The 25,396-nt window shown below is 34.9% G+C and overlaps 1 protein-coding gene across 2 annotated transcripts in view; it reads right to left on the minus strand.

The window, feature by feature from the left end:
* LOC118192302 (uncharacterized) overlaps nucleotides 1–25,396 on the minus strand; it is a 128,786-nt gene that overhangs the window by 64,022 nt on the left and 39,368 nt on the right. For both annotated transcript variants that reach the window (XM_035363243.2, XM_035363242.2), the window contains exon 2: nucleotides 3,343–4,595. In XM_035363243.2, the coding sequence (XP_035219134.2) occupies nucleotides 3,343–4,585 (1,243 nt within the window). In that variant the 5' untranslated portion in view covers nucleotides 4,586–4,595. The remainder of the gene's footprint in view (nucleotides 1–3,342; nucleotides 4,596–25,396) is intronic.

A 25,396-nucleotide genomic window follows, 5' to 3' on the forward strand; every position in this document is an offset into this window, starting at 1 on the left:
AATATTTAATTTAATGATGGGGCCTTTACGGGCCTTTAATGACGTATTGTTGTTAAGCTCTCATCACTGCCCTACAATTGATGGTTCATACACTCTAAGTGATGCAAAACCAAACTCTTTGCTTGATTACAGGAGCTGTAAAGTCCACACCTATTGATACGATGTTATTGTTGACAGGAAACAAAACCTTTCGGGATATTATGAAACTGAGGGCCTTGGTTCTGTATGAAAAGCTACTGCGGATGGAGGTTCCCTACTGGAGGGACTACGTAGTCAAGCCAAAGAAATTAAAAGCCCAGTATGGATTTATTCAAAAAGCCTTGGACTTTAAAAAAGAACTTGACATTCCAGGTAATATACAACCTCTACTGACAACAGAAGCTCTTTGGAGGTGATTAATGTCGAAGTAAGGCTAGACCTAGCAGAAACCATCCAAATAAAGAGAGATGTTGTATCAAGCATTTTGAAATGTCTAGATTTAGAGACCATAGCGGCTAGATATCCACCTACTCAGTGGCTTCACATTTTTACTGAGGGTTCTCAGTTTGAGTATCGTTTTAAAGTTGGAGCCAGTGTGTTTTCGAATCTTTTTTCTTTCTACGCCCCTGCAGGATACATTTGGTACATTCTTTGGTCTTTTTGTTCTTAGTTCTGTTGCTTGTAACCTCTGTTAAGTTCTTTGTATCTTTTTGCCTAGCCACTGTAAATAGAAAAAAACATTCATGCTTTCTCTGGGATTCGAACCTGGGCCCTTTGGTATCGCAGTATGCTCCCCTATCCACTATACTGTTTGGGCGGCAAAGGGCCATTTAATAAATAAATAGGAACAAATCGAGATTGATTTTTTATCTTTTTAAATACCATTCAGTGCTTTTTAAATGCTATTCAGTGATATTCTTTAGCGATTTAGTAATGTCTTAATTCGTAATTTTGTTACATTTAGCATGCTGAAGGAATATTCAACTAGTCATTTATAACTTTTCAATGTCTGAAAATTCGCTATTAACATTCTCATGACTTTTTATTACTTTAGAATCATAATCTAATAATTGTCCAAGAATTTATTAAGGTACAAATATTTTTACTTATTAATTAATGTAAATAGTATTTCAAGTTATCTCTGTATTAATAACGAAGCCTGCCAGTCTTTCTAAAGCACAAATTCTGTAAGATTCTGTAAACAAGATATTCATTTTGCAAAAATGCATAATGAGCAATATTTTTTGCAATATTCTGCGTAGAAATGCTCGTCAAGTAATCTGTTAATATAGAAACTCTTTTCTAAACTGATATTTTATTTTTAATTACACACAAAGGCAAGCATTTCTCTCTTCAATTTATGTACGGGCCCTGAATATGATTTCGATTGTCGACTTTTTTTTTTTTTTTCCACTTCTTATGATGATCTCAAAATTCTCCTAAACATAGGTGGAACGAGGGAACGTACAAAAGTTAAATTTCCTAATTTTCACAAAATTTATTTCTTTAAATCTAACAATGCCACAAATTAATATTTATTTCATTTTGAACAATTTTGTAGCTGAAAATACATATTTACGACCAATGGTTGCGAAACCTAAAGCTGGATAAGCCCGGTGTATTTTCGTCATACCATGATTCCTGATGGAAGAATTACATTAATTATACTCATTCCAACGATTAGTAATAGCAGTGGTGGTAGAGAATTTTATAATATATTTCAAAGAATTGAAGATAGATAGTTTCATAAGATCATGCAGCAATTACTCGATTAAACTGGAGTGGGGGATTTCATAAACAAAAGTGATAACTCAGCCCTAACTTAAGAATCCAACATCCTTCAAGAATGGCGGATACCTTGTTTAGAATAAAAATCTAAGAATACGGAAATCGAATTAGACATTATACATTAACGTCAGCGGTGTTAGATTCGGATGAAAGTTTTATTAAAGAATCATTGTGGGTCATTTCCAGGCTCTTTCGTGTTCAGCATTAAATTGCACAGCATCATACCTTACTGTTGGCTTTCGCGAATACTCGCTAAGACCAGAAAAGTAGACATAGCGAAGTTACTCAAAAATGAGCTAAACACTGTAAGTCTTTAACCGCAATTCGTGTTGCTGTATGAATAGAGATTTTAAAAATTATTTTAACTGTTATATGTATCATTAACTTTTACTAATATCCAGATTTTGAATGCTGAAGTTTCCTTGTCGCTTTTTCACTAAAAATGTTTTAGCTAATACCAAAATATAAAATATAAGATAAAAATATATCTTATTTCGGAGTTTACTCACAGATTATTATGCTAAAATTCCATTAATTTTTTTATAATCAGAAAATGTATGTCTGCGATATTATCATCACGCGATGATTTATAGGTGTTTTATTTTTTATTAATAGCATTATGTACAATGATGTTTTAAAACTGCGAAGTTTTAGAGCGGCTTTGTTTTCTACCACGATGCTTTAAGACTGTTATATTTTCTCCTTCCTTTCATTTGTCCTACAATGTTTTGCGCCACGACGTTCCTCCTTGCGTTGCTTTTTTCGCATTTTCATCCTCGATATTTTCGCCTGTAACCCGATAGCATAATTGACAAATATGTTAGTAAATTCAATTTTTACAGAAGCATAATTTTTTGTAATACAAATTAGGGTTTGAAAATTTTTTGTTAATTTAGACTTTTAGTTTTAAAGGTGTAATAGCTTTAATAGCAGAGGTAACTCGATGAAATAGTTATGGCAGTTCATTTGTCGCTATTGTATAGACCAGACTTTCAAGAAAAAATCAGGTGTACAGTTGAAACATATAACTAGAAAAGCTTTTCAACTAGAAGATGTTACTGCAAGGAATAAGCAACCCCTCATGTAAATTATATGCATAACATGCGTTTTCTAGGTAGCGTTTAGGACTAGAGTTTTCATAAAAATTATTTACTAATTTAATCATTAATAGTGTAGCCTGGTTTGACAGTTAAAGAAATAAAAGCGCACCCTAAGAATATGCAACAAACTCAAAAGTGAAGTTACAGAAGTATGGGAACTTTTAAGTAGGCAAGAAAAAACTTTAGATATGGTATGAGGTATTGAATTGAGAAGAACACATAAACGAGATTTCATTTTGGTTATTCTTATCTGTGCATTTTCATAAACGATTGCCTGCAGAAATTTCTTCCAAGGAACATGAAATTACGTCGAACTGATCACTAGGCCTCATTCACTTCGCTAAGACAGCGGAAGTAATGTGTGACGGATTTAATCATGAGATATATAACTACATTAGATTTCATTGTTGTAAAATTACAGTTAAAATATAGAAAAGACAAATATAGGAAATATAGCATATACTGAATGACTTACCAGGAGTCAAATTTTTGGTTTGCCTTTCCGCTTCCGAAAAACTTCTCGAAGAGAGGACGCTCGTATGAGATCTAGAGGACGATAACTTATGAACCTTGGAGGACTGTTCGCTTTCCTTTCGAGTTTGCAAACCTTGTTCTCTCTCCATTTCAGCTTTGCATCTTTCATCTTTACTTACTTCACTTTCACCAGCGGTAGAAAACTCATCAGCCTTTTCAATTCCTAGAACTTCTTTCACTTTGGACCAGCGTGACGGCCTTTTTTTGGGTTTATTAGATTTAGAATGACTTGGATGTCCAACAGATTTGCTTCGCTCTCGTCTTTCTTTGCTTATAGTCGCACTGCGACTTTTATGTCCTCTTTCTACTTTATATTCTGTAGTGGATGGTATTTGATTTGCAGTTTTGCTTCTGTACAGTCCCTGAAGTCTGTCTTCGGATTCTATTTCTTCATGGTTACTTTCTGGTTGACTTTCTGCTGAATGTTCATCTTCCTGAGATTCATCGAGTTTGGATTTAAGTTGTTGTACTTCATCTTCGCTGAGTCCTGAACTGTACAATCTCCTTTCCCCTGCCATTTCTTTGTGTATTTCGTGTAAAGTTTTTATGTCTTCCAAGTACTGAACCCTTCTTTTGAGTTTAATATTAGCCTCTTTCAAGTCACTAAGTTGTTCCATAAGTTTACAAAGATTGTCTAAATGGTCAAGACCTATTTTAGGGTTTGAATCATTTTGGGGCTTTTTTGCACCTGCAGCTGAAGCTGGCAATAACTGTGGGGGAACACTTGATATATTCAGGGGAAACGACATCACATATTCCATGAAATCTTTCTCGACCTGGAGAACATCACTGATCGACGATAACGATTGGTCTGCATCCTCCGGAATGTTGAATGGGAATGCTTGTTCTAAATTGTTTTTAAGACCAGGTGACACACCTTGACTTGAAGTCTCTGCTATGGGGGATGCTCCTGAGCTGCTACAAGGAGTGCTCACTGGAAGGCTCTCACTGTTGGCCATGCTTGTTATCCAGGATTCAGGTTCTTCCCAATCTGCTGTGGTTACAGATGATGGTCTAGACTCAATATTTATTCCATGAACTGAAGATTCAGCTGGATCGTCAATATTGTATTCCATATCCACATCATCAACATCCAGGTATGCTTCTTCATAGTCTTCCACAGAAGATTCGTCATTAGCTCTGGAAGAAGGCCTCTTCGGAGATGGTGGGCAACTCCGATGCATTGCGGATTACCTGAAATAATGATCGCTTTAGTATCTTAAAACATTTTATGGTTAATTTTTATTTTTTTGTATAAAAACTGTTTACAGTGTAAAAACTTTATATTGCCGTCAAGTTGTAGAGACATTAGGTTATTTTGAAGCAAGAGTCATGAAAATTGAGCAATGGCCTCTCCGGAACTTGAACCTCGGACCTCTCGAATACGCGCCAAGTATGCTGACCATTACTTCACGAAGGCATGCTAAACAGGCGGGAGAAATACCTTATAAAGTAGAACCGCAGATTGAGTCAGTGGATACGAGGCGATATGACTGTGCAGCGAAATTATACTCAAAATATGTATGCATATCTTTTTGTTTTATTTATATATGTATAATGCGAAAAATAAATTAAATTATGAGATCTTTTTTACAATGAATTAACTCTTTGTTAAATATACAGTGAGCTCTCTCTCAGACAAGCAGAGCAGGATTTACGTATAAGCTACACAAGCTATAGCTTAGGCCCCCTCTTTCTTGGGGCCCTCCAAAAACCCTCTAGGTGTCCGAAAATCATATTTGGCACTGACTTATAATATCTGGACTTATAAAAGGCTCCATATCTCTAACGTAGGGCTTTATGAAATCTAAATCCGGCCCTGCAGACAAGCATCCACATTTCCAGATATTTTAGTATTCTGTTACGTCGTATAGAGATGATGTTTAATTATTGATATTTACCTATGTTTGCAAAAGCATGGGTCTGTTTTAGAGGAGGTCCTCTTAGGCGGCATTCGCAGCAAGAAGGTTCCTTATTATTTTGTTTCAAGCGTGCACTAATGAATAATCTAGCACTATTATCTGTGCACTGAAAATATTATTTCATTTTCTGTTTAAAACTTGTGCAGTGACTTTGCTCGCTACAAAAGATATGGCTTAGATATGATATTTTTCAGCTCACATATCTATTCAAGCTGTAAAAATGCCTTTTTGAGTTAATCGTTCGAGAAATCATGATACGGTCATACAGCGACTCGAAATCGAGTCTCGGTATTAGTAGAACAGTGACTAGCATAAATCTTCACTACTGCCCTCTGTCGGCAATTATCGTCATTAACAAACCAGAATGTAGTTTTCTAACGATAGTTACCTTTAACTGTAGCTAAAATGATGGTGCCATTAGACAATCATTTCGGACGACAAACACATCCAACAGAAAAGTGTTCTAATTATGAATACAGATAAAATCTTTGTACCAATCAGGTGGCAAGGTAGCTTCCAAATGCTGTGAGTAAAAAATAGTATTGTGTTTTTCAGAAAAAAACCCCAAATTCTTCCATGCCAACTGGATAACAATTGTGTGTCGGGGATTTAATGATATAAAGGGGATGCGCGTTTTGAGTACATTCATCGTGGTGTCCTGAATACGGTGGCGAATTTTTGTTTGGCACTAAGTAAAGAAGGCCAAGCTTTCTACGGCACTAAATTAAGGTATTCTCAAGTAGTCATAAGATTTTTTTCTAGTTCAGTGGTTTAATTTTTACACGTGAAATTCGTTTCTTCATTTCTGCTATATAGTGAAAGATGGACGAGCAAAACGACTGCATATTCTGCTAGTTTTAAACTAAACGTTATCACTTTTGCTAAGCAGTTCTATGTATGAAACGTAAGATGATGTTATCAGCAAGATAGATGATAATGATATTAATGGAAATGAAGAATGATGACATTGTATCTAACAAAGGTTTTGGAAAATTCTCAGAAGATACCGAATCAGATTTCCATGTGGAGAAATTTGATTTCATGCAGTTAGGACTAAACAAAATAAAACTATTTCATTTAGTTAACTTATTATATCATTTTTATGATCAAACTATTTGTCAACAATTTTCAGCTGATATATAAACTGAGCTCCCAATTTTAGTAGCAAACGTTTATTAAAATTTCTCTCTTCAAAAATTCTACTATTATCTCTATTTCTACTATTTCTCTACTCTACTACAAAAAAATATAAAGTATTTTTCATTTTTTAACTGCACGTCACATTCGGAAGATACAAGAGCTGAAAATTTTATTACGTTGGTTACTGTAGTACAAGTAATGCCATTTAATACTAATAATACATAAAGTATTTTCATTATGTAAATATTCGATGCAAAGCGACTGTAGACGCATGAGATCTAAGCAGAGATCTAAGAAGTTAGAAAATTATATATGAGGTGAATAGGCAAATGAAAACATGAGGGAAAGTCTGAAACAATCAGCTGTGCTCTTGTGCTATGTTGCAGGTTTGAATAAATAAATTTGGCCACAAAAGCTGCTATGCTCCTTTTTACGTTGAAATACTTTATCCCTGTATCTGCCTTGGATGGAGATTATATTGTGCACATAATTTTCCAAAAAATGAATACATACTTTGCTAAACTAAACTTCCGTGATGTATATTAATACTAAAGTTATTCATACATAACGAGATAAATGCAAGCCTTTGCTGATGATAATTAAGCCTCTACACTTACAGGAAGTGCTTAATGTTATCTAAAACTCAAATACGATGCTACGTAAAGTGGGGATTTGAATATATTAAAAAAGGATATGATTTTGGAAAGAAACTCAAACGTCTCTAGTTTCTTTAAACAAAAAGGAGATGCGTGTGGAAATCAGCAGTATTTGCATATTATACCGAATTTCTGAAAGACAAATGGACAGATTTTAACGAATTTCGGTATTTATAACGGAGAACGAAAATTCAAAAGTCCTTTTATGTACCATGATTATTATTAAAGCTGATAGCTCTGGTATCTCCAAAATCCACGTTGTGATATCGAACTGGAAATGAGTATAATATGGAGTGTGATTTCCTCTCACAGACTGGATAAGAGGCAGTTGAAGAGACCCTGTAGCAGTCGAACACACTCCTGCAGTAAGGCAGTTTTCAGCTCCGAGATGGCTCTCTCCGGGAATGGCAAGATGAAATTGTCTCTAAAGAGTGTTCCATATCTCTTGTATGGAGTTAAGGTCAGGAGATCTGGCTGACCAATCTATGCGGCGAATATCCTTACTTTCCAGGTAATCGTCGACCAACTGAGCCCTATGTGGACGAGCGTTTTCTACGATTAAGAGGCACCCAGGTCTAACTGCGCCCCTGAAAAGTCAAACATAAAGCTCTACGATCTCCTCTTTATAACTCACAGCAGTCAAGGAGCCTTTGTCAAACACATACAGGGGTTTGCGGGGTTGGGGTTGTCTGCTCAAATCATTACATCTCCACCATCGCAATGATCCTCTTCCCTGATAAGGGAAGATCTGCGCTGGCTGAAAGTGCATAACAAAGATCTTTAACAGCATTGTGAATCTTGTCAATATTGTCCAGTTGTTCTCGATATGTATTTAGTGTCCAGAAACTATTTCTGCAAATTGCAGATGACACTGTGCGTTACGTTGGATTCTGAACCCACCTGCGTTTGTGAGTGGCCTGCCTTCATCTCATTTCGTTATCCATGCATTCGTTGCTACTTATTTTACGTGATACCTTATATAAGTTACCCAACTCTTGCGAGGAACGCAGAGAATGTCGTGAAAAAGTACGAGCACACCCAATCGCCGAAAACCCCTCGTACGTCTGTATGTCCTCCGGATTGACAACTAGGCAGCACGGTGCGTTTATGTATTTGACTGTGAATATTTGTGTAATTCTTCGGCGGCATAATTAATAGCTTTTGTTCAATACCTTTTGTAAAAAAAGACATAATTTGCAAATTCTCTTGATTTTGCACCACCCGTAAATAATTGTTTGCTGCTGGCCCGGAAATGACGTACTTTTAAAAACTTGTTTATTTTGACTTTAAAAATGTTTACAGCTAACGCATTCCATTTCTTTACGTCATAAATACATATACTATATCATGTTACTTTGCGCTTCAAGGCAATTTATTTACTCGTGAGCGGTTGCTCTGTAAGAATAAGGAGATATTTCATTTATTATCTTCGCGGGTGTGGAAATTGCTAATTCTCGAAGGTGTTTCGATAGGTTCATTCGACGTGCTATACGATTGTAATTTATCTTTAAAATCAAAATCTACTTAGTGTATTAAATTAGTATTTTAGTCAATTTAATAAAACGAAAGCAATGTGCCTTAATAATATATTTATTTTATTTTTCAGTATTAGTTCTGGTTGATGAAAATTATCATATGTTTAATTCACGTGATTTATACTATATCTAGTTGATAATTTTTACGAAAATCTGAATCATTATTTTAATTAATAAATAAAGTTTCTAATATCATGAATTTCATACATCAGTACGGAATAATATTTCGGGTGCCATATTGTCTTGTAAGTAATTATGGCTTACCCCTGTATGCTTTTGTGGTTTAAGTTCTCAGTGCATTTATCTAGTAAACTGAGTACAAGGGTGCATCCCAAATTTCGGAAGAACAACTGTTTAATACAATTTTTTTCTGCTTTGTTACATCATATAAAACAGTTAATAACCATAGATTACTTTGGGGATTTTATACTCAGAACTGATTGGTTGATAAGGAGCTACTTACCTTTTTATTGTTTCCTCCCTCCCCGAAAAAAAAAGGAAAAAAAAATCATGTGTCTTTCTTTCAGTGCCAAATCGAGTAGAAAACATTTTCCACCTAGAAATGAAATACCACAATGAAAGACCTGTAGTTCGAATTTTGACGATGATTAGTGGACTTTTCTTTTTTGTTCCGTAAACTCTAACAATATGTTTTTGTTTAAATTCAGCGTTAGAATAATTTTATTTTTACAACCTCAAAATAATTTTTATTCCATTCATTTCCTACTTCATTTATCCAAGTGTTGCGAATTTATAAATATTTAGTTGGAAACCCATTTGTATCCCAAAAGAAGTCCAAAATAAGTCAAATGCTATGCCTGCATCAGAATACTTTAGATACGTGCAACATAAAAAGTGAAAAATCGGTCAGAGTTTAATATGTTATATTTTAATTAAATATATATATATATATATCTTACGTAAATTAGGTTAATTTCTAAATCAGAAACTTTAATCCAGCCGAATGAACGGAATCATCACCTTTACATTTGCCGAGGATTAAGAATTTCTAAATATGACCTCTGCTTCCAAATTTCTATTTTTAAAATCTTAGAAAATAACTCAAATGAATAAATTAGTGTTTTCGAACAGCTGGGAAAATATAACAATTTCTTCTAATGTCCGTTGCTTCCTTGCAGTTTTACGAATGGCTCGTTTCGGAATGCAACTATTTCGAAAGTTTGGCTTAGATCCCACGCAGTGATGCTGCCATCCACGACGTTACTCGTTCTGACTCAATTGACGGAATGAAAGAAACAACCCCTTCCCGCCCAGCGGCTCCCGATGCCAAACGATTCACTGTCTAAAGTTTCATATTGCGAAATGGGAAGAGTCGCTAACCCCTATGACGTCTATTCCAGATTTAACGCAATCAGCAATTAACCTTATGTTAAGATAAATAAAATTGTTCTTGCGGGGACAAAAAAGTGCCCTTCGAATTATTCTTTTAGTGAAATAATTGCTCATCATTCCTTTAAAGCCAACAACTCTAAATGTGAGAAAATGAGCTGAAGATATCCATAACAGGAGCGTATTCAACTCTTGGCTTACTGGCAAAATGAACTCAAAATTATGCTTATTCCAAGTTCAGTTAATAAACAGTGGAAATAAAAATTAAACCATATCATAATTAGCAGAAAAATTATTATAGTTAATTTATAAGAAAAGGAAAGAAAGAATACGCTGTAAATAACGGAAAGTATGTATTGGTAGAGATATAATCGAGATTTTACTCCCTAGGTGATAATACAGAATTATTTGCTTATATTGTAATTCGGCTCTATATACAGCGGATTCAGGATTCGGGTGCTATCAGTGTAGAAAATCATATGAAAATAATGTTGTCCTGGGCAATAAAAATTATCAAACTCAGGAAAGGAATTTTACACTGTAACTAAATCGAGAATTACGATGAAAAACCGAGAGGTGACACAGAAAAAATGATATTTTCAAAATAATCTGCACTGACAGTTTTGAATTCATTGTTGAAACTCATGGCATAAACCAAACGGAAACTGAATTAACCGTTTGCCATCAGAATTTTATAGAAAAATCTAAGCAACTAAATATTTCTAAAAAATTATTTTACAAAATTATACAAATTCAAAGTATATTTTGTAATTATATATATTTCAAAATATGGATATAAAAATAAGATTTTCATTTGTGCTCCTGCAAGACTATCATTAAATATCTCTGGAAAAACTAGTCTCAGATCCCTGACTGCAAATAAAGGAATATAATAACATAGATTTTTCAAATTGCAATATATTTATCCATGTGTTACCTTTTAGTAAATATACACAAAATAGTATATATGAGTCCGCCAGACACCAAGGGATTAAAACTCATGTACACTGGTAGTTCGTTTGTAGTTCAAATGACGGAGAATGGGCTAAGTGCACGGGCGCTTTGATGATTGCCCCATGTCTAATGTAAATACAAGACCTTTTCTGTTAGTTAAGTTCTTCACGAAGACATTACTCCATCAAGCAGATAGTCCTAGTGTGGTTGTGCATTTTTTTGCCAATAAAACCAACCAAACTGTACGTCCCTTCTGTGGGGAATGTACGAGCCAAATGAGGTTATTTGGTCTTTAAGGATCATATAAATTCTCTTTCTTAATATATGATATACTGCAAATTTTAAAAGTCGTCTGAAAAGCCTATTGCATTAAATATTGAGCAAAACTTTAGGCAAAAGAGCAGTTCCGAGAACGAGGAGATAATACTAGTCCCTCTTCTTCAGGAACAAAAAGGCTATTTTGGTGAAATGTTTATGCGCAAACGTTTTGGCCTGGACTTTACGTTAAAAAAAGTTTCGCCAGTTATGGAAGATTTACGTTAGAGTTTCTTAGCCATGTGTACTAGAAAGGAAACAATAACGAAGTAATTGTAACTAAACAAAAGATTTGTAGAGACATAAGGATTTTTTTTTGGAAGCAAGAGAGATGAAAAATTAGCAAACGCCTTTTCCGGACATTAAACCATGGACCTCCGGAATACCGGGCCAGCGTGCAGAACCACTACACCACATAGAAATGCTAGGAAAGCGGGAGATATACCTTATAAATTGTATTATAAATTAATCATATTCCGAAAACGCATTCAGCGCAGCTATTTCAGATCAAGATTACCATTTAATTGGAAGGTATTTTTATGCATTACTTTGCAAATATGCAGATTTTCTTTATTATGTGTCTGAAAGATGATCGTTCGCTACCGTAATGGCCTGTCGACATAACAGGCAACGGTAATGGACATACGAAACTCGAGAAAAGTTGTTTTTCTTCTATCCCAGAAGTCCAGTAAAAATAACGGCAGTTCAAAAGTTCAGTCTTCTAGTTTGGATTCTGGAAAAGTTTATTCTGCAATGAATTTTAGAGAAACTTCTAATGGAAAACATCAAAAGATATGTTTAAGTAATTTTAATAGAAATAAAAATTTTTAATTAACAATTTTTATACTAGAAAGTAATAGGAAAATAATCGAAGTAATGAAATTTATATGATATGTGAGGTAAAATGTAGCATTCGCGGGATCTGCGAAATATTCTAATTCGCAAAAAAATCGCTGAAATTCTCGCTGCGAATAAAGGTACTACTTTAATCATAAATATTTCATTTAATATCCTTACTAATTTTGATTTCAGAATAGACTTTACTTTGAACGACTAATTTGCCCATGAAAAGTACTTCGCATTGGCATTTATTTTGCGATTAGTGTCCGAGTAACGATTTACTTTCCATAATAGAATTTAATTATTATAATTCAATTATAATTATATATTATAAATATATTATTATAATTAAATTCTAATTTGCTGTAAATGAGAGATTTACTGAATCAGTAACAAAGTGCTTGCTTCCTTCCCATTCTTTGTTTAACTTCGTCACGAAACCGGCAACAAAGACCTAGTCTGTTTAATTATTTAGGAAGGTAGGTTAAAGATCTTTCTAGTGTTTTCTGACACAAATTAAAAGCGCCATCTGTTGGAGATTGTAACTGACGCGTAGTCGCATTCTTCGTCTCTTCATCCATTCAAAGCTGTTCGTTCCATTCTTTACTTTTTTTTTTAATTCTTTATTTTCAGTGAATGTGGCTTTGTTCTTTAATTGCTTGATGTGTACGTTCTTTGTGTACATTTTATAGTACAATCAAGTGCATATTTGTTATGTTCCTGTTATTTAAATAAAATGTAAAATAAGGAAATTAGTTTAATGAATGGTAGGAACTATTTGAAATTCAACTCGAAAAGTCTTCGAAATTTTAAATAGTATTTTGTTTTGTTTTGTATTTGATTCACTTATTTTTAGTAAATTTCGGTGATGGCTTTTAATGATTGTCGTATTTTAAGGCGTATAATACTATACTTTAAGCTGACCTCGGAAAAAATATTCCCCAAAATCAAATGGGATAATTCTCCAAAATCAAATGAGGGGATACTGATAGAATAAAAACAAAAAACAAACAAAAACAAAAAAAAAAAAAAAAAAAAAAAAAAAAGAGTATTGAAAGCTTTTAAATTTTATATTACGCCCAAAGGGACGTTTTCTCCATTTACATATACATATACATTTCGAGAGAATTTGGCTAATGACATTCTAGGCTAAAAATATTTAAAAGAAGCATATCTTTAAAATTTCCGTTACAGAATTTCACGCGCTGGATATAAAAATACATTTTCTGTACAGTGTTGTCCCTGATCGCTTTGATATCGTTGAGTTTGTTAATTAAAAATTCTTTGAAGTTTTACAAAATACGAAATACAGAATAAAATACCGGGTGGCCATAATTAAACTGACAGTGCTCACAGTGTTCTTTAACGCGATCTACTTGCGAGAATGACGCCACATTTTATAGGAAGATTAAACAAGACGGGGGACGAAGGATTCCGCGAAAAAACAAATTAGTTCCAAAAGTCACCGCTAGGGGAATATTTGGTGCTGTGTAATAGAAAATAGAGTGTTAACAAATGCAAATTAATACGGAATAAAATTACCTTTTATTAGGCACATTTTCTGATTTAGTTCAAGTGCAATATGGCAACACTTTTAAAAAAGCGTAAAATCTACATAAACACCGATAAAGTCTCGTGATCTGCAATATCACGTACGCTGAGCAGAAGTTCTTTACTCAAATTTCACGTTACATCCATTCGCACAGTGCCAGCTGCTTGGGTTTTAAAAGGCAATGTGTTACGTTTCGAATAAATCGGATTGAAAGTTTATGTGCAGTGTCTTCTTCTTTAATCGAGCGTGCGTTACTGGTCAAATTCTTTTACCTCAACCAGTGCAACACGTCAGCCGCTCTTCGTGCTTTTAGAACGCACAAAAAAAATGCTTGAAGGTAACGGTCCTGTGTCAGTTAATGGGCATAAAGCAATGGTTCCGACGTTTGAAAAAACAGGCTCTCTGAAGGTTCAGTCAGGCAGAGGACGAAAACCTGTAACACAGGATACAATCGAAGAAGTTGCCACGGCGATTGTCGACAAAGGGTCAGACAATATTGCTGCCACCTCTAGCGCTCGTGGAGTAGCTCGAAATATGGATATGCCTTACAATACGGTATGGAAAATCTTACGAAAGATTATCAACTTATAACCGTACAAGATCAGCCGTGTACAGGAGTTACTGTACCCCGACCATGGTAAGCGATTGACTTTTGCTCTCACCTTTCTTGCCAGAATGGAGGTGGATGATGCTTGGCCGTGGAAAATCTTATGGGGAGACGAGGCCCACTTTTACCTAAATGGAACTGTGAATACCAGAACTGCCGAATTTGGGATGACAAATCATCACCACATACAGTCACAGCAATTCCCTTACGTTCACCAAAGGTAACTGTTTGGTGTGGATTCACAGCGGAATTTATTGTAGGTTCATTTCTATGAGAACATTACCCCGACAGGACCGGAAACCTGTTCTGTACCATATTTGTTTACATTTGAAACTTAGCAGAATAGTGAGTTAAGTCAGTTTCTGCACCTTCAATGTTTTTTTGCAGAGTGGGACCAAAAGTAAATTTTCAGTTTTTATGCACCGAAAAATCTGCCTTCTTACCCGCTTTCCGAATTCCTTGTTTTTGCGTAGAAACTCTAATTTGAATTATAAATTAAAAATTTTTTTTAACTGTATTTGCTGTTTTATCTTTTTCTATATTTTTTAATTATGAATGTAGATATTTTGAGATTTTATGTCTTTTTGCCCTGACATGAAGTGAGAACTGAATTAATTGAATAAAAAATACATCTAATGAGATTCGAGGAAATATGTTTAAATGAAATGCAGCAAAAAATGCGTATAATTTAATATTTCACACAAGGAAGTCATGTGATGTTCGCATCTGATTTCTTTATAAAGTTTTACATAATTATTAAAGACAAATTCAACTGCGCATTTAGACGCAAAAATTCTTCTGAAAACTATTTTAAGTGAACCCGTTTTTTCTCATACTTTATAGTTTAGTTTCATTTTTAGAGTTTTTATTAAGGATTTACGTTTTCTGAAATGCTGCACTTCATTATCCCACTCAACAAGACCGTTATTTACTGCCCAGACGTTGAAAACAAGACGACTCGGTAGAATAAATATGTTCTTTTGCTCTAAAAAAACTCGCAAGCAAAGCATATCCATAATCCTATGTGGGTGGTTCCACATGAAGGAGATACATTTTCGAAACTCCCTTATTATTTGAAGTTAATGTCTGAGAGCAAATGCTAGAATTAGAATGCTTTGATATATAATTAATTTATAACTACACTATTGTTCATCATTTTGAAATCGTTTCTGTTAAAAAGTAAATTCATATTGTATTAAGACAGAGATCCTCACAGTAATAATCGAGTAAAATTAAGTGAGATTTTTGAAACATAAAATTTCTTTCTATGTGTTTTATAACAGAAAACCAAGTTAAAGAAAACAGTAAAATTAGAAAATAGCTTTAAAACAAAGTTACAGAAATCACACAGTAGAACCAAAATAATAAAAAGATAAGAATTAAACAACAGAATTCAAAATAACAGAACAACAGAATCTGAACAATAGAATTCAAAATAACGGACCAATAAATATTAAGTAATGAAATTAAAAATAACAGGACGAAAGCAATCAGATCATGAAATTAAAAATTACTGCGCAATATAAACATCTAATACAATAAAAATTAATAGAATAATAGAAAATTAACGATAGAATAAAAAATAAGGTAAAATATAAATTAAGCAATGGAATTAAAAGTTACAGAACAACAATATTTAGTAAAATTGAGAAATAGAATTAAAAGAATAAAACAATTTAAAATAAATCACGCAAATTAAAAATAATAGAGTACAGAAATACATAAAAGAATTAAAAATAAAGGAATGATAAAAATAATCCAAGAAAATTAAAAATACTATGACAGTAGAAATTATAAAATAGAATTATAAAATAGAACAGCAGATAGAATTAAAAACAGAGTAGAATTAAAAATTATAAAACTATAGAAATGAGATTATAAAAGTTTAAAACAATATACGAATAGAATTCAAAATAATTAAGAGATTTTATACATGCAAATAATATTAAGTATTTGAGATGCTCGTCCGCTGTAAAATATCTCAAGTCTACATACCAGTTAAAATTGTTCTTATTACTTGCATGTTATTTATTTCAAAAATGCTACATCTTTACCTTTTTAATAAACTAATAAATCTTACTGCGGTTGCTTTGTAATTCTGGGAAATTGCGTGAAAAGGTTCGTGAGCCGACGGATCCTAAAACCTTTCTTTTGATCCTAACGGATTCCAAAATTTTTGTTTGACTGTTTAATTTTATATAATAAAATTCTCGATGTCTATCCGTTTTAAGGGAGGAATTCCTTTCTGGAGAACTTCATAAAAGAATATGATTTGTATTCATGTTACATTGAGGAAAAGCAAACGAAAACTGCTATAATGATAGCTTTTCGGAATTTCATGACTCTATGAGTAGCTACTGTTTATTGCACTTATCCACTCAGCTACTAAGGCCGGGTAAGGACTTTTAAGCATTACTCCTTTTATAAGAGAGTGGATATACTATAAATATACACTGGTTTGCAAAAATTAAGGACGAGACGGTTTTTTCAATATAACTTTGTACAAAAGCTTTCCAAATCAACACATTTAATACCGTAAGATCCCCAATACGTAAGGACATGAGTAATGTAAGCAACACTTACTAAAAGAGAAATCAGAGGGATAAAAAGAAGCTTTATTGAAAACGTAGCATGGAGCGCAATGCGACTGAAGGCCGAAACATCCCTGTGATGGGTGTCCAGCAAGAAACATCCGGTCTTTAATAGGGGATATGATCTCCCCTGACTGCTAGACAGGTTTTACAGCGTCTGCCCATGCTGAGAATGAGGGTGTCAATGAGTTGTTGAGGCACTGCTGCCTATTCGTCTTGCAGCGCCAATCGAAGCTCCGGAATCGTTACTGGTGGTAAGGTACGAGCTGCCAAGCGTCTGCCTAGAAAATCCCATACATGCTCGATGGGATGGAGATCCGGAGATCGTGCCGGCCAATCCTTACTTTCAATATCCTCACTCTCTAAGAGCTGTTTGGCAGCTACTGTGCGATGACATGGTGCATTGTCGTCCATGAAAAGGAACTGCGGACCCATAGCGCCTCTAAAAAGACGCACATATGGAAGAAGAATCACGTTACAATAACGGGTCCCGTTGACTGAACCTGCGTCGAAGATGTGAAGGTCTGTACGACTACCAAGCATGATGCCTCCCCAAACGAGAACACCGCCACCATACATGTCCCTTTCAATGATGTTCGAGGGATGATTGCGGCTTTCCCGCTCTCTCCAGATGAGTATGCGATGAGAATCGCTACTCAGACTGAATCTGCTCTCATCTGTAAAGAGTACTCGTCCCCATTCATTGTCTCTCCAATTCTGGTGTTCCCGGCACCACAGAGAACGCCTTCTCCGATGGGCAGGCGTTAGAGGTACGCACCGTACAGGGCGTCGTGCAAACAGACCACCACCGTGCAGTCTTCTGGCCACGGTAAATTGCGATATCGGTCGTCCAGTCGCCTGTTTCGTGTGTCTAGCGATTTCTCTCGCTGTCTGCCGCCTGTTTCTTCTGGCCTGTAAGGCAATATACCGGTCATCTGCGGGTGTGGTTCCTCGTGGACGACCACTACTAAACCCCCGGATAGCTGTTCCTGTAGTTTGAAATTGTCTCCAAAGTCATGAAACGATGCTGTGAGCAATTCCGAACTCTGCAGCCACACTTGTCACACTGCGGCCTTCCTCCAACTTCCCAATGATTCGACCTCGGGTAAAGGCATCCAGATGTCGTCTAACAGATTGATTATTCGCCATTTCTCACTGAGGTAGCAACTAGGTGTGATTTTAACTGCTATACGGCGTACAATCTCTTTGCCAGAAATACTGATCTTACGCCGACAACATGCTTTATACTACTCAGACACTCCCCCATTACGTCTACCTGCATATCTGCGCATGTGCTACCGTACATCACCTTACTTAATCTCCTGATTGGTCTTTCTGTCCGCTCTGCCTCTTCGTTCAGCTAATATGCTAATTTTTCGACTTCGTCCTTAATTTTTGCACACCAATGTATATATATATGTGTGTGTGTGTGTGTAAGATATAAAAAAAAAATATGATGGCTGCTTTAAAAAAAATGGCGACCTCAAAATTAATATTCTAGATTTGGTGATCTCCTCCTAAATTCATTTGTTCTCGCAAATTCGAGATCTTTCGACGTTACATAACATTGCTTGAAAAAGGTAACTAAAACTAATATTGACCAATTATAGCTTGTTTCTAGAATCGAACCTATTTTGTGTAAAAACTCTGATTGTAACGTATTTAATGGTATATTTTGTCTAGGAGTTGAAAAGAACAATCATAGCTTGTTTCTAGAATGGTATAAAACCTCTGGTGAGCTAACTACGTCATTAATTCTGCTAGCTTCCCACCTTGCTAATGGAACCTAGCTTTGCTTCCCCGTCTAAAATGCCCGCGTCTTTATTTTAAGAATCAATGCACATAGTAATTTGTCGTATCATAGAAATTATGATGAATCGATTATGATCGAATTGTAGAAATGTCTCGGATTTCATTATGATTGGATAAAATAAACATCTATGGAGATGATTTTGTATGCGTGGAAATAAGGATTGGAAATTCCTCAAGTTCATGTTTTATGTTGCCTTCCATCTGTAAGATTTCACTCTCAGCCACAACGACTGTAAGCTCATTCCTGTTCTATGCTTCCCGTAATATATATATATATATGGGATAATAAAAGCCGGAGCAGTGTCGATGCGTGCTTAGATCCATATCGAAGAAGAATTTTGGTTGCGTAGTATTTAAAGAACTTGACAGTTGAGGCGGTTTTAATTACATTTTTATTTGCAATTGATATTTGTGGCCACAGTCATTTGGCACTCTAGTCGTGCCTTTCCACAGAAGATTTACATTTTTGATATTGTTGAGATAGAAGGCAAGCCAGCGAAATTACATTTTAACGCAGTAGAGAGCAAAAGCTGAAGTGCGTAGTTATGCAAGATGGAAGCACGCCAAGAGAAAAGTTTTGTTTTGCAGTTTGGTGATTGGTCAAGAGGCATCTGCATTAAGGGTTACATGAGAGCGCATGATTAATTTGAATGACGCAGTTTAGACTTACGGCGTTATTTCTTGGACAGATAGATGAAGTTCCCAAATGAAATAGAAAATAAAAGAGGTTATAGTAAATTAAATTTAGAAGTTTCCTTTCATATTTTTTCTCAAATAAAAAAAAATACGATGGCTTTGCCCTTCGCGAACACGCAACTTTTAATTAATTTTCTGCAATTTAGGATCTTACCCCTAGACCAGTACCTTACAGAACATTCGCGCCTATTACATAACCACTACTATAAATACCGAGTACTCGCCATTTTGAGTCAGAAGCTTTCCTCTCTCTGTGCCGTTAGGGTCTTCGCTACTGCGCTTCTCATCTTGCTTTCTCTGTTAGAATAAGTTATGATGTATTAAAGTTAAAATACTCTTATTTAGTAACGAATAAATGATCTACAGTGATAAATGAATTAAAGATATGGAATAAAGATGCACAGTTAAAAGTTAAATCATTTTGGTGTCTTCATTAGATTTTTCCTTACCACTCTGCAAAAACCATGCCTGAACTTTGATGCCAAGCTTCATCACGACTACCGAAATATCACATATATGCGAAGGAGTTTGAGCCTTTCTCTCTAATTATTTCTCAGCTCGATTACGAAAAAATGTGTGATTTTTCCGTGCATTTGAATATTAATAGACCACTATACAGTTTCAAACGTTGTAAATCCAAGAAAAACCTATAAAATTTTGACATGATAGTAGAATTACGGATTCGTATATTAAAAGTAGAAAACTAAGGTTGTATTATTCTGAAAAAAATTAGATAGATAGACAGAGAGACACAGACAAACATTCAAGAGAGGAATTCTTTTAGCACTCGATGAGTTTAAGCACCTGTAAAACCTATTTGAGATTGTAAGAAATTATTTCAGCCTTCCATCCGTGCTGTCGTGGTCTAAATGCTTAACAGATCCACTTAGCAAACTGAAAGAGCCAAAGTTCGAATCCCAGTGAGGGCATAACAGATTTTATTTCACTGGTTTTGGTGTATAAACTTTAATTGTTTCTGAAGTGGCGTAAGTACTAAAATGTATCGGGCAATAATTCATCGTCATCTGGGATTTGGTCGACTAAATCTCTTTACTCTTTCCAGGAGTCCTTTAACTGGGGAACAATATAAGGAATTATCCGATTTCCCGTGTCTCCACGATTCAAGTAGTTAACATAACGAGCAATAGTTGTAAGATGCGTTGTTTGGTATTCCGAAAAGGACACAAATTATTCCTTCCATTTCCAAGCTTGGAAAAATGTTTCGTTGTTCTATAGCGATATTCGCTTTGATGATTTAACATTCATTGCCAGTATTTATTTGTGTTCTTAGAAATGGTGATCACTTTTGATGATGATAGGCATGGCAGAGTATGTTTCAATAGCTTTTACTTTTTGTTCGATTATAAAAAACACGTGAAGGAGGAATATATAACAGAGGGATGCCTAACACTAGGATTGCTTTTGTGGAGGACATTCTAAGGGAAACTGACTCGTATTTATGTTACAGCTAGGGAACATTATGAAATCACTTATTCTAATAGGACTGATTTGGTTTGGTTTATTGAGATTACTGCGAAGCACATTAGGATTATCTGCCTCAGGGAAGGGACACCTTCGTGGAGGACTTTCTAAGTTTATGCTGCCAGGAAGTTGATCGGGATTTGAACTCAAATCAAACTTTCAGTATTTAGTGATCTTATTCGCTGAAACACTGATAGATCAGTAAGGTTTTAAACCTTGTGTAATAGGTACAGTCAATGCTCATAGACAGCTTAAAAGCAGTTTGTGTATAGGGACCTAACTTTCTGAAATCAATGCAGGAAAAGATAATTCGGGTAAGGAAACTTTCTTCCTATATGCATTTAAATTCTTCACTATTTTCCTTGGATAACTCTTTGAAAATTTTTCAAATAATTTAAATTCAGTGCTTATTTTTCAAATCCAGCTGAGAGCTGGATTTAAAAAGGTACTGGATTTCTGGATCCAGCTGTCAGCAGCCAATTTCCAGAAATTCAGTCATCTAATGCATTTAGAATGTGCTTATTATTTGATTACTGAACATATTTCTGATTTCACAAAGCACTTTTATAACGGTATGAAGCAGTACTAACTATATTCAAGAAATTTGCTACTATTTATAGAATTCAGGACACTTCTTAAAAATAGTTACGCACTGAAACGCAAGACGTGTAATTATTTTAAATATAAGGGATTATTTTTGGCATAATTTCTTCGCTATCGCAATGGTAAAGTTTCAGGTACGTAGTGATTTTTCAGAATGTGACAGAGAAACGCAGACATAAATGCTGTTAATAAAATGAGTGCTTTCCGATTAGGAGGGAGCCAGTTAGCTCCAAGCATAAGTTTGACGCGAAATCTAACTAAAGATAAAATGTCAACTCTAACAATATACACAAACTTCATGGAAAGAATGGCTGTCTTGTTGGTGTTTTTGGCTTACTTCTTACCTTATAGCTTTGGCTCCATACTAGAAGTTTTCCCACCAAAATCTTTTTGCTTTGCTTTACTTTTTGAAGTTTTCTGTCCTTTAGACTAAATTTCTGTTAGTTCACTGCTGGCTATTACAATTGCTATAGGATTAAGGCAACATGCAACAAACGTCAAATCTGCAAGATAGGTACTATATGCTGGGATATGCAAATGATTAACATTTCAGGTCTTGGCACAAAGCAGGTATGTGTAACACTATCTACAGTGTGTATAAATGGAAATTTTGCACATTGGGTTCTTCATTTGGAAATCGCATTTGAACGTTGCCTCTATCTGTAAAGAATATGTTGCGTCTCGTATACAAGGATAAATGCTTCTCAGAATGTGTCGGAATTCAACGATAGCAGAATTGTAGCCTATCCAAGTGAGGCTCATTGTTTTGCGACATTTCTGATCATGTCAGTCGCGATCCCACGACTGTCAGTGCATATGCAATTGCTGGGTTAAAAAGGACCAGTCATCATGAAGGATCTCAGTGATCACTAACCCCCCTGACCATTAATGCCCAATAGGGTAGAAAATATGTCTTCTCAGCCTTACGGGTCTGGACAGCCTCATCATATACCCGAGTCAGGAACTTTCCACAGTACTATTCCGTTTTGAGGATCGTAAAAAATTGCAGTGAAAATGTATGCGCAAATGCGCCAAATCTAGCAAACGCACCCATTTAACAGAGCGCCAAATCTAGCGTACGCGCTGATTTCAGATTGCGTACGTTTATATAGTTCTATATTTCTTATGACGCCATCGAAATACTAGTTTAATGTTTTAATTCTTTTTTGAATTTAAAATTCTTTTTAGATATCCTTTGGATTTAACAATTTGGGAATTGCCCATGACGAAAAATCTGCAATAGAATTTTGGTTAAAGTGCAGAATCACCCACTGCTTGAAGCATTTTTAAGAATTGCACATACTCGGTATCCATGTACACATCGACCTATTCTCATTTAAAAAAAATCCCAGAATTGCACAAAAATGGCACTGCGCACATCTTTGATTTTATCTATGTACACATCAACGTATTTTCACTTAAAATGTAAAAGAAAATTGACAAAAATCCAATTGTTTTTACCCTTGTAAAAAGCGGCAAACAAATAAGCGGGCGACTCTGCACTTTACGGAGATTTTTTCAAAGAAAAGGTATCATTCATTATAGAAAATTATGTTTGAACAACCAACGAGATGAAACTATGCTTTAGCGATAACTCGGTAGCGAAATAGCGATGCAGGCATCCATTCAGTTATGTTTAGCAATTTTTATATAAATTACAATAATGATCTGAAATAGTTATTTACTCTTATGCTTCCATTCAGTCATGTTTAGCCTTTTTTATATAAATTATAATAATAAAACATTATTATATGAAATTAAACTTTCATCTAAATTAAAACATCAATCATAGATAGTTATTTACTATTATACTTTCTTTCTTGCGTTAGGGTTGCCGTAATTATTTTTGGCAGCACTGGCATCAACAATAGTTTGGCGATTTTTTAACGGCCCTCAAAACCCAATAGTACTCTTTTCTCGCATGCAGAACGACAACTGTTCACATGGACAGTGTAACGACGCTATGCAGGACAACGGACTGTCAGGAATGTGTCCACTGTTGCGGGTCCCTTGATGCTAGAGCAGAGATAATGGTGTGCCTACAATGGTGTGATGACTTTGGACACAGTAGTGGCACGACATGTCGTCTTTCAGACAAACTCTGATTCTGCGTACAATATTGTGGTGGACATATCAGTACCAAACTTTTTTTTAAAAAGGATAAAATAAGAAACCACCAAGTATTCGTAGAATGATTAAAAGAGAAAGGTATTCTTTTATTAAACCTAAACTGAATTTAAAAAAAAAAAAAAAAAAAAAAAAAAACAGAAAATTCAAAAGTAAGACTGCATATAATTATTCCAGTCGAATGTTGTCTTTGCTTTATTCTTAACAGTTACAGATTTTTTTCAACATCAGCTCTTCATATCAGAAGAAAATATACCGAATGTATATAAGAAACGGAATTCAATCCACTGTATAAAGCTTTCGCGGCAGGATCTTTCATTGCACCACTATTTCGATGCACCTGTAACAGTAAAATACAATTTTATTTTGTGATTTTCCAAACAAAAGTTTTCAGTACATCATATGACACGATTGTCTTGTAAAAATTTAATAGCAATCTTTCATCAATAGGCGATTTTCAAATTGGGTAATTTATACTGATTTTTTCTTTAAAGAGAAGTAGTATTAATTGGTCCCTTAAAAGCATTAGAAATCCCGATTAGAATTGTTAGATCTCCGTTTATTCTTGTCACTTATTCGTAATGATGTCATTTCATACATCCTCGTGAGGTAGATACTATTACATTTCACAACTATTTGCGAGGATCTAGCATTTTTACGCAGAACTAAGACTGACTTCCCTTTAGTTGAAAATTATCTCAAAATGTAAGCGAGGAAATTATTCGATGCCGATTTGTCATAAATATTCATTTTGTAAAAAGACGCGTTTTCTGCAAAACCGAAACGAACTGATTTGGCTTTGATAAAAATCTACGAAATTTTACCTTGAAGCAAACAGTTTGGTTTTTCATATTATTATTAGTATAATCTTGGTATTAAACGCATTAAATTAACCGTATAAATAACACGACCGCAAAATCGTGTTTTCTGTCTACTGTGATTTACGTTCTTCAGATTGAATGCGAAAAATAAAACAAAGATTGATAAGCAAAGGTTTCACAGTATTTCTTCACAGCATAATTGGAGCGTGACAAAATGTTTAGAATGCTCCTCTTAAACGAGAAACTAAATTTAGTTCTGGAAAAAAACTTGTCTTGTGGTTTTGAAGCTAAATGATTACCTATGGCAGCATTCCTCCAACATTTTGCTTTGAAGGAATCCTTGCAATAATTTTGCAGTCATGGTGAAACTTGCTTGAAAATTATCTTAGGTACGGGACATTTGATATGTAGTTATCTGATTTTATAGAAATTTTATATTTATTTATTGATAATGAATTCTGCAAAACTAGACTTGTTTGTTACATACTGCATGCCTTTGTAAGGATCCATCATATTCTCTCGCACTTTTGTGGTTAAGGACAGTTAACAACTGGACAGTAGTTAAAAACTGGGAGATTCGCGATTAGAGTAGGCACAGTTGAGTTTTCACATTTATTCAAAAGGTCTAATGATTCTATGCAGTGGTGCTCGAACCAAAGTGTGGTGGGCTCTTTGTCACACTTGTCTGTATCTGGCGAACTCCCTGTGCCTCTTCCGAGTCGTCTTTTAATGGAGGAGATAACGTTAAGATTTGTTGAATTCCCACATGCATGCATTCGTGATGTTATATGTTAGTAATGTAAGCGGACTGAACCTCGGCGAGATCATAGTTAATTTTTACATTTTTCTACTTCCAGAAACGTGATGGTCTCTCCAACCTGAAGTTTCGCTTGACAAAGTAAATTCCATATCAGATCCGACACCATTAACACATTTCTCTAAATGAACAGATATGTTTCTTATTGTTTGCTGTAAGCGGCTTTGTGGGATAT

The sequence above is a fragment of the Stegodyphus dumicola genome, chromosome 2 (genome assembly GCF_044657685.1).
Source record: "Stegodyphus dumicola isolate Sdum_Otavi_A_Nest chromosome 2, ASM4465768v1".
Lineage (NCBI taxonomy): Eukaryota > Metazoa > Arthropoda > Arachnida > Araneae > Eresidae > Stegodyphus > Stegodyphus dumicola.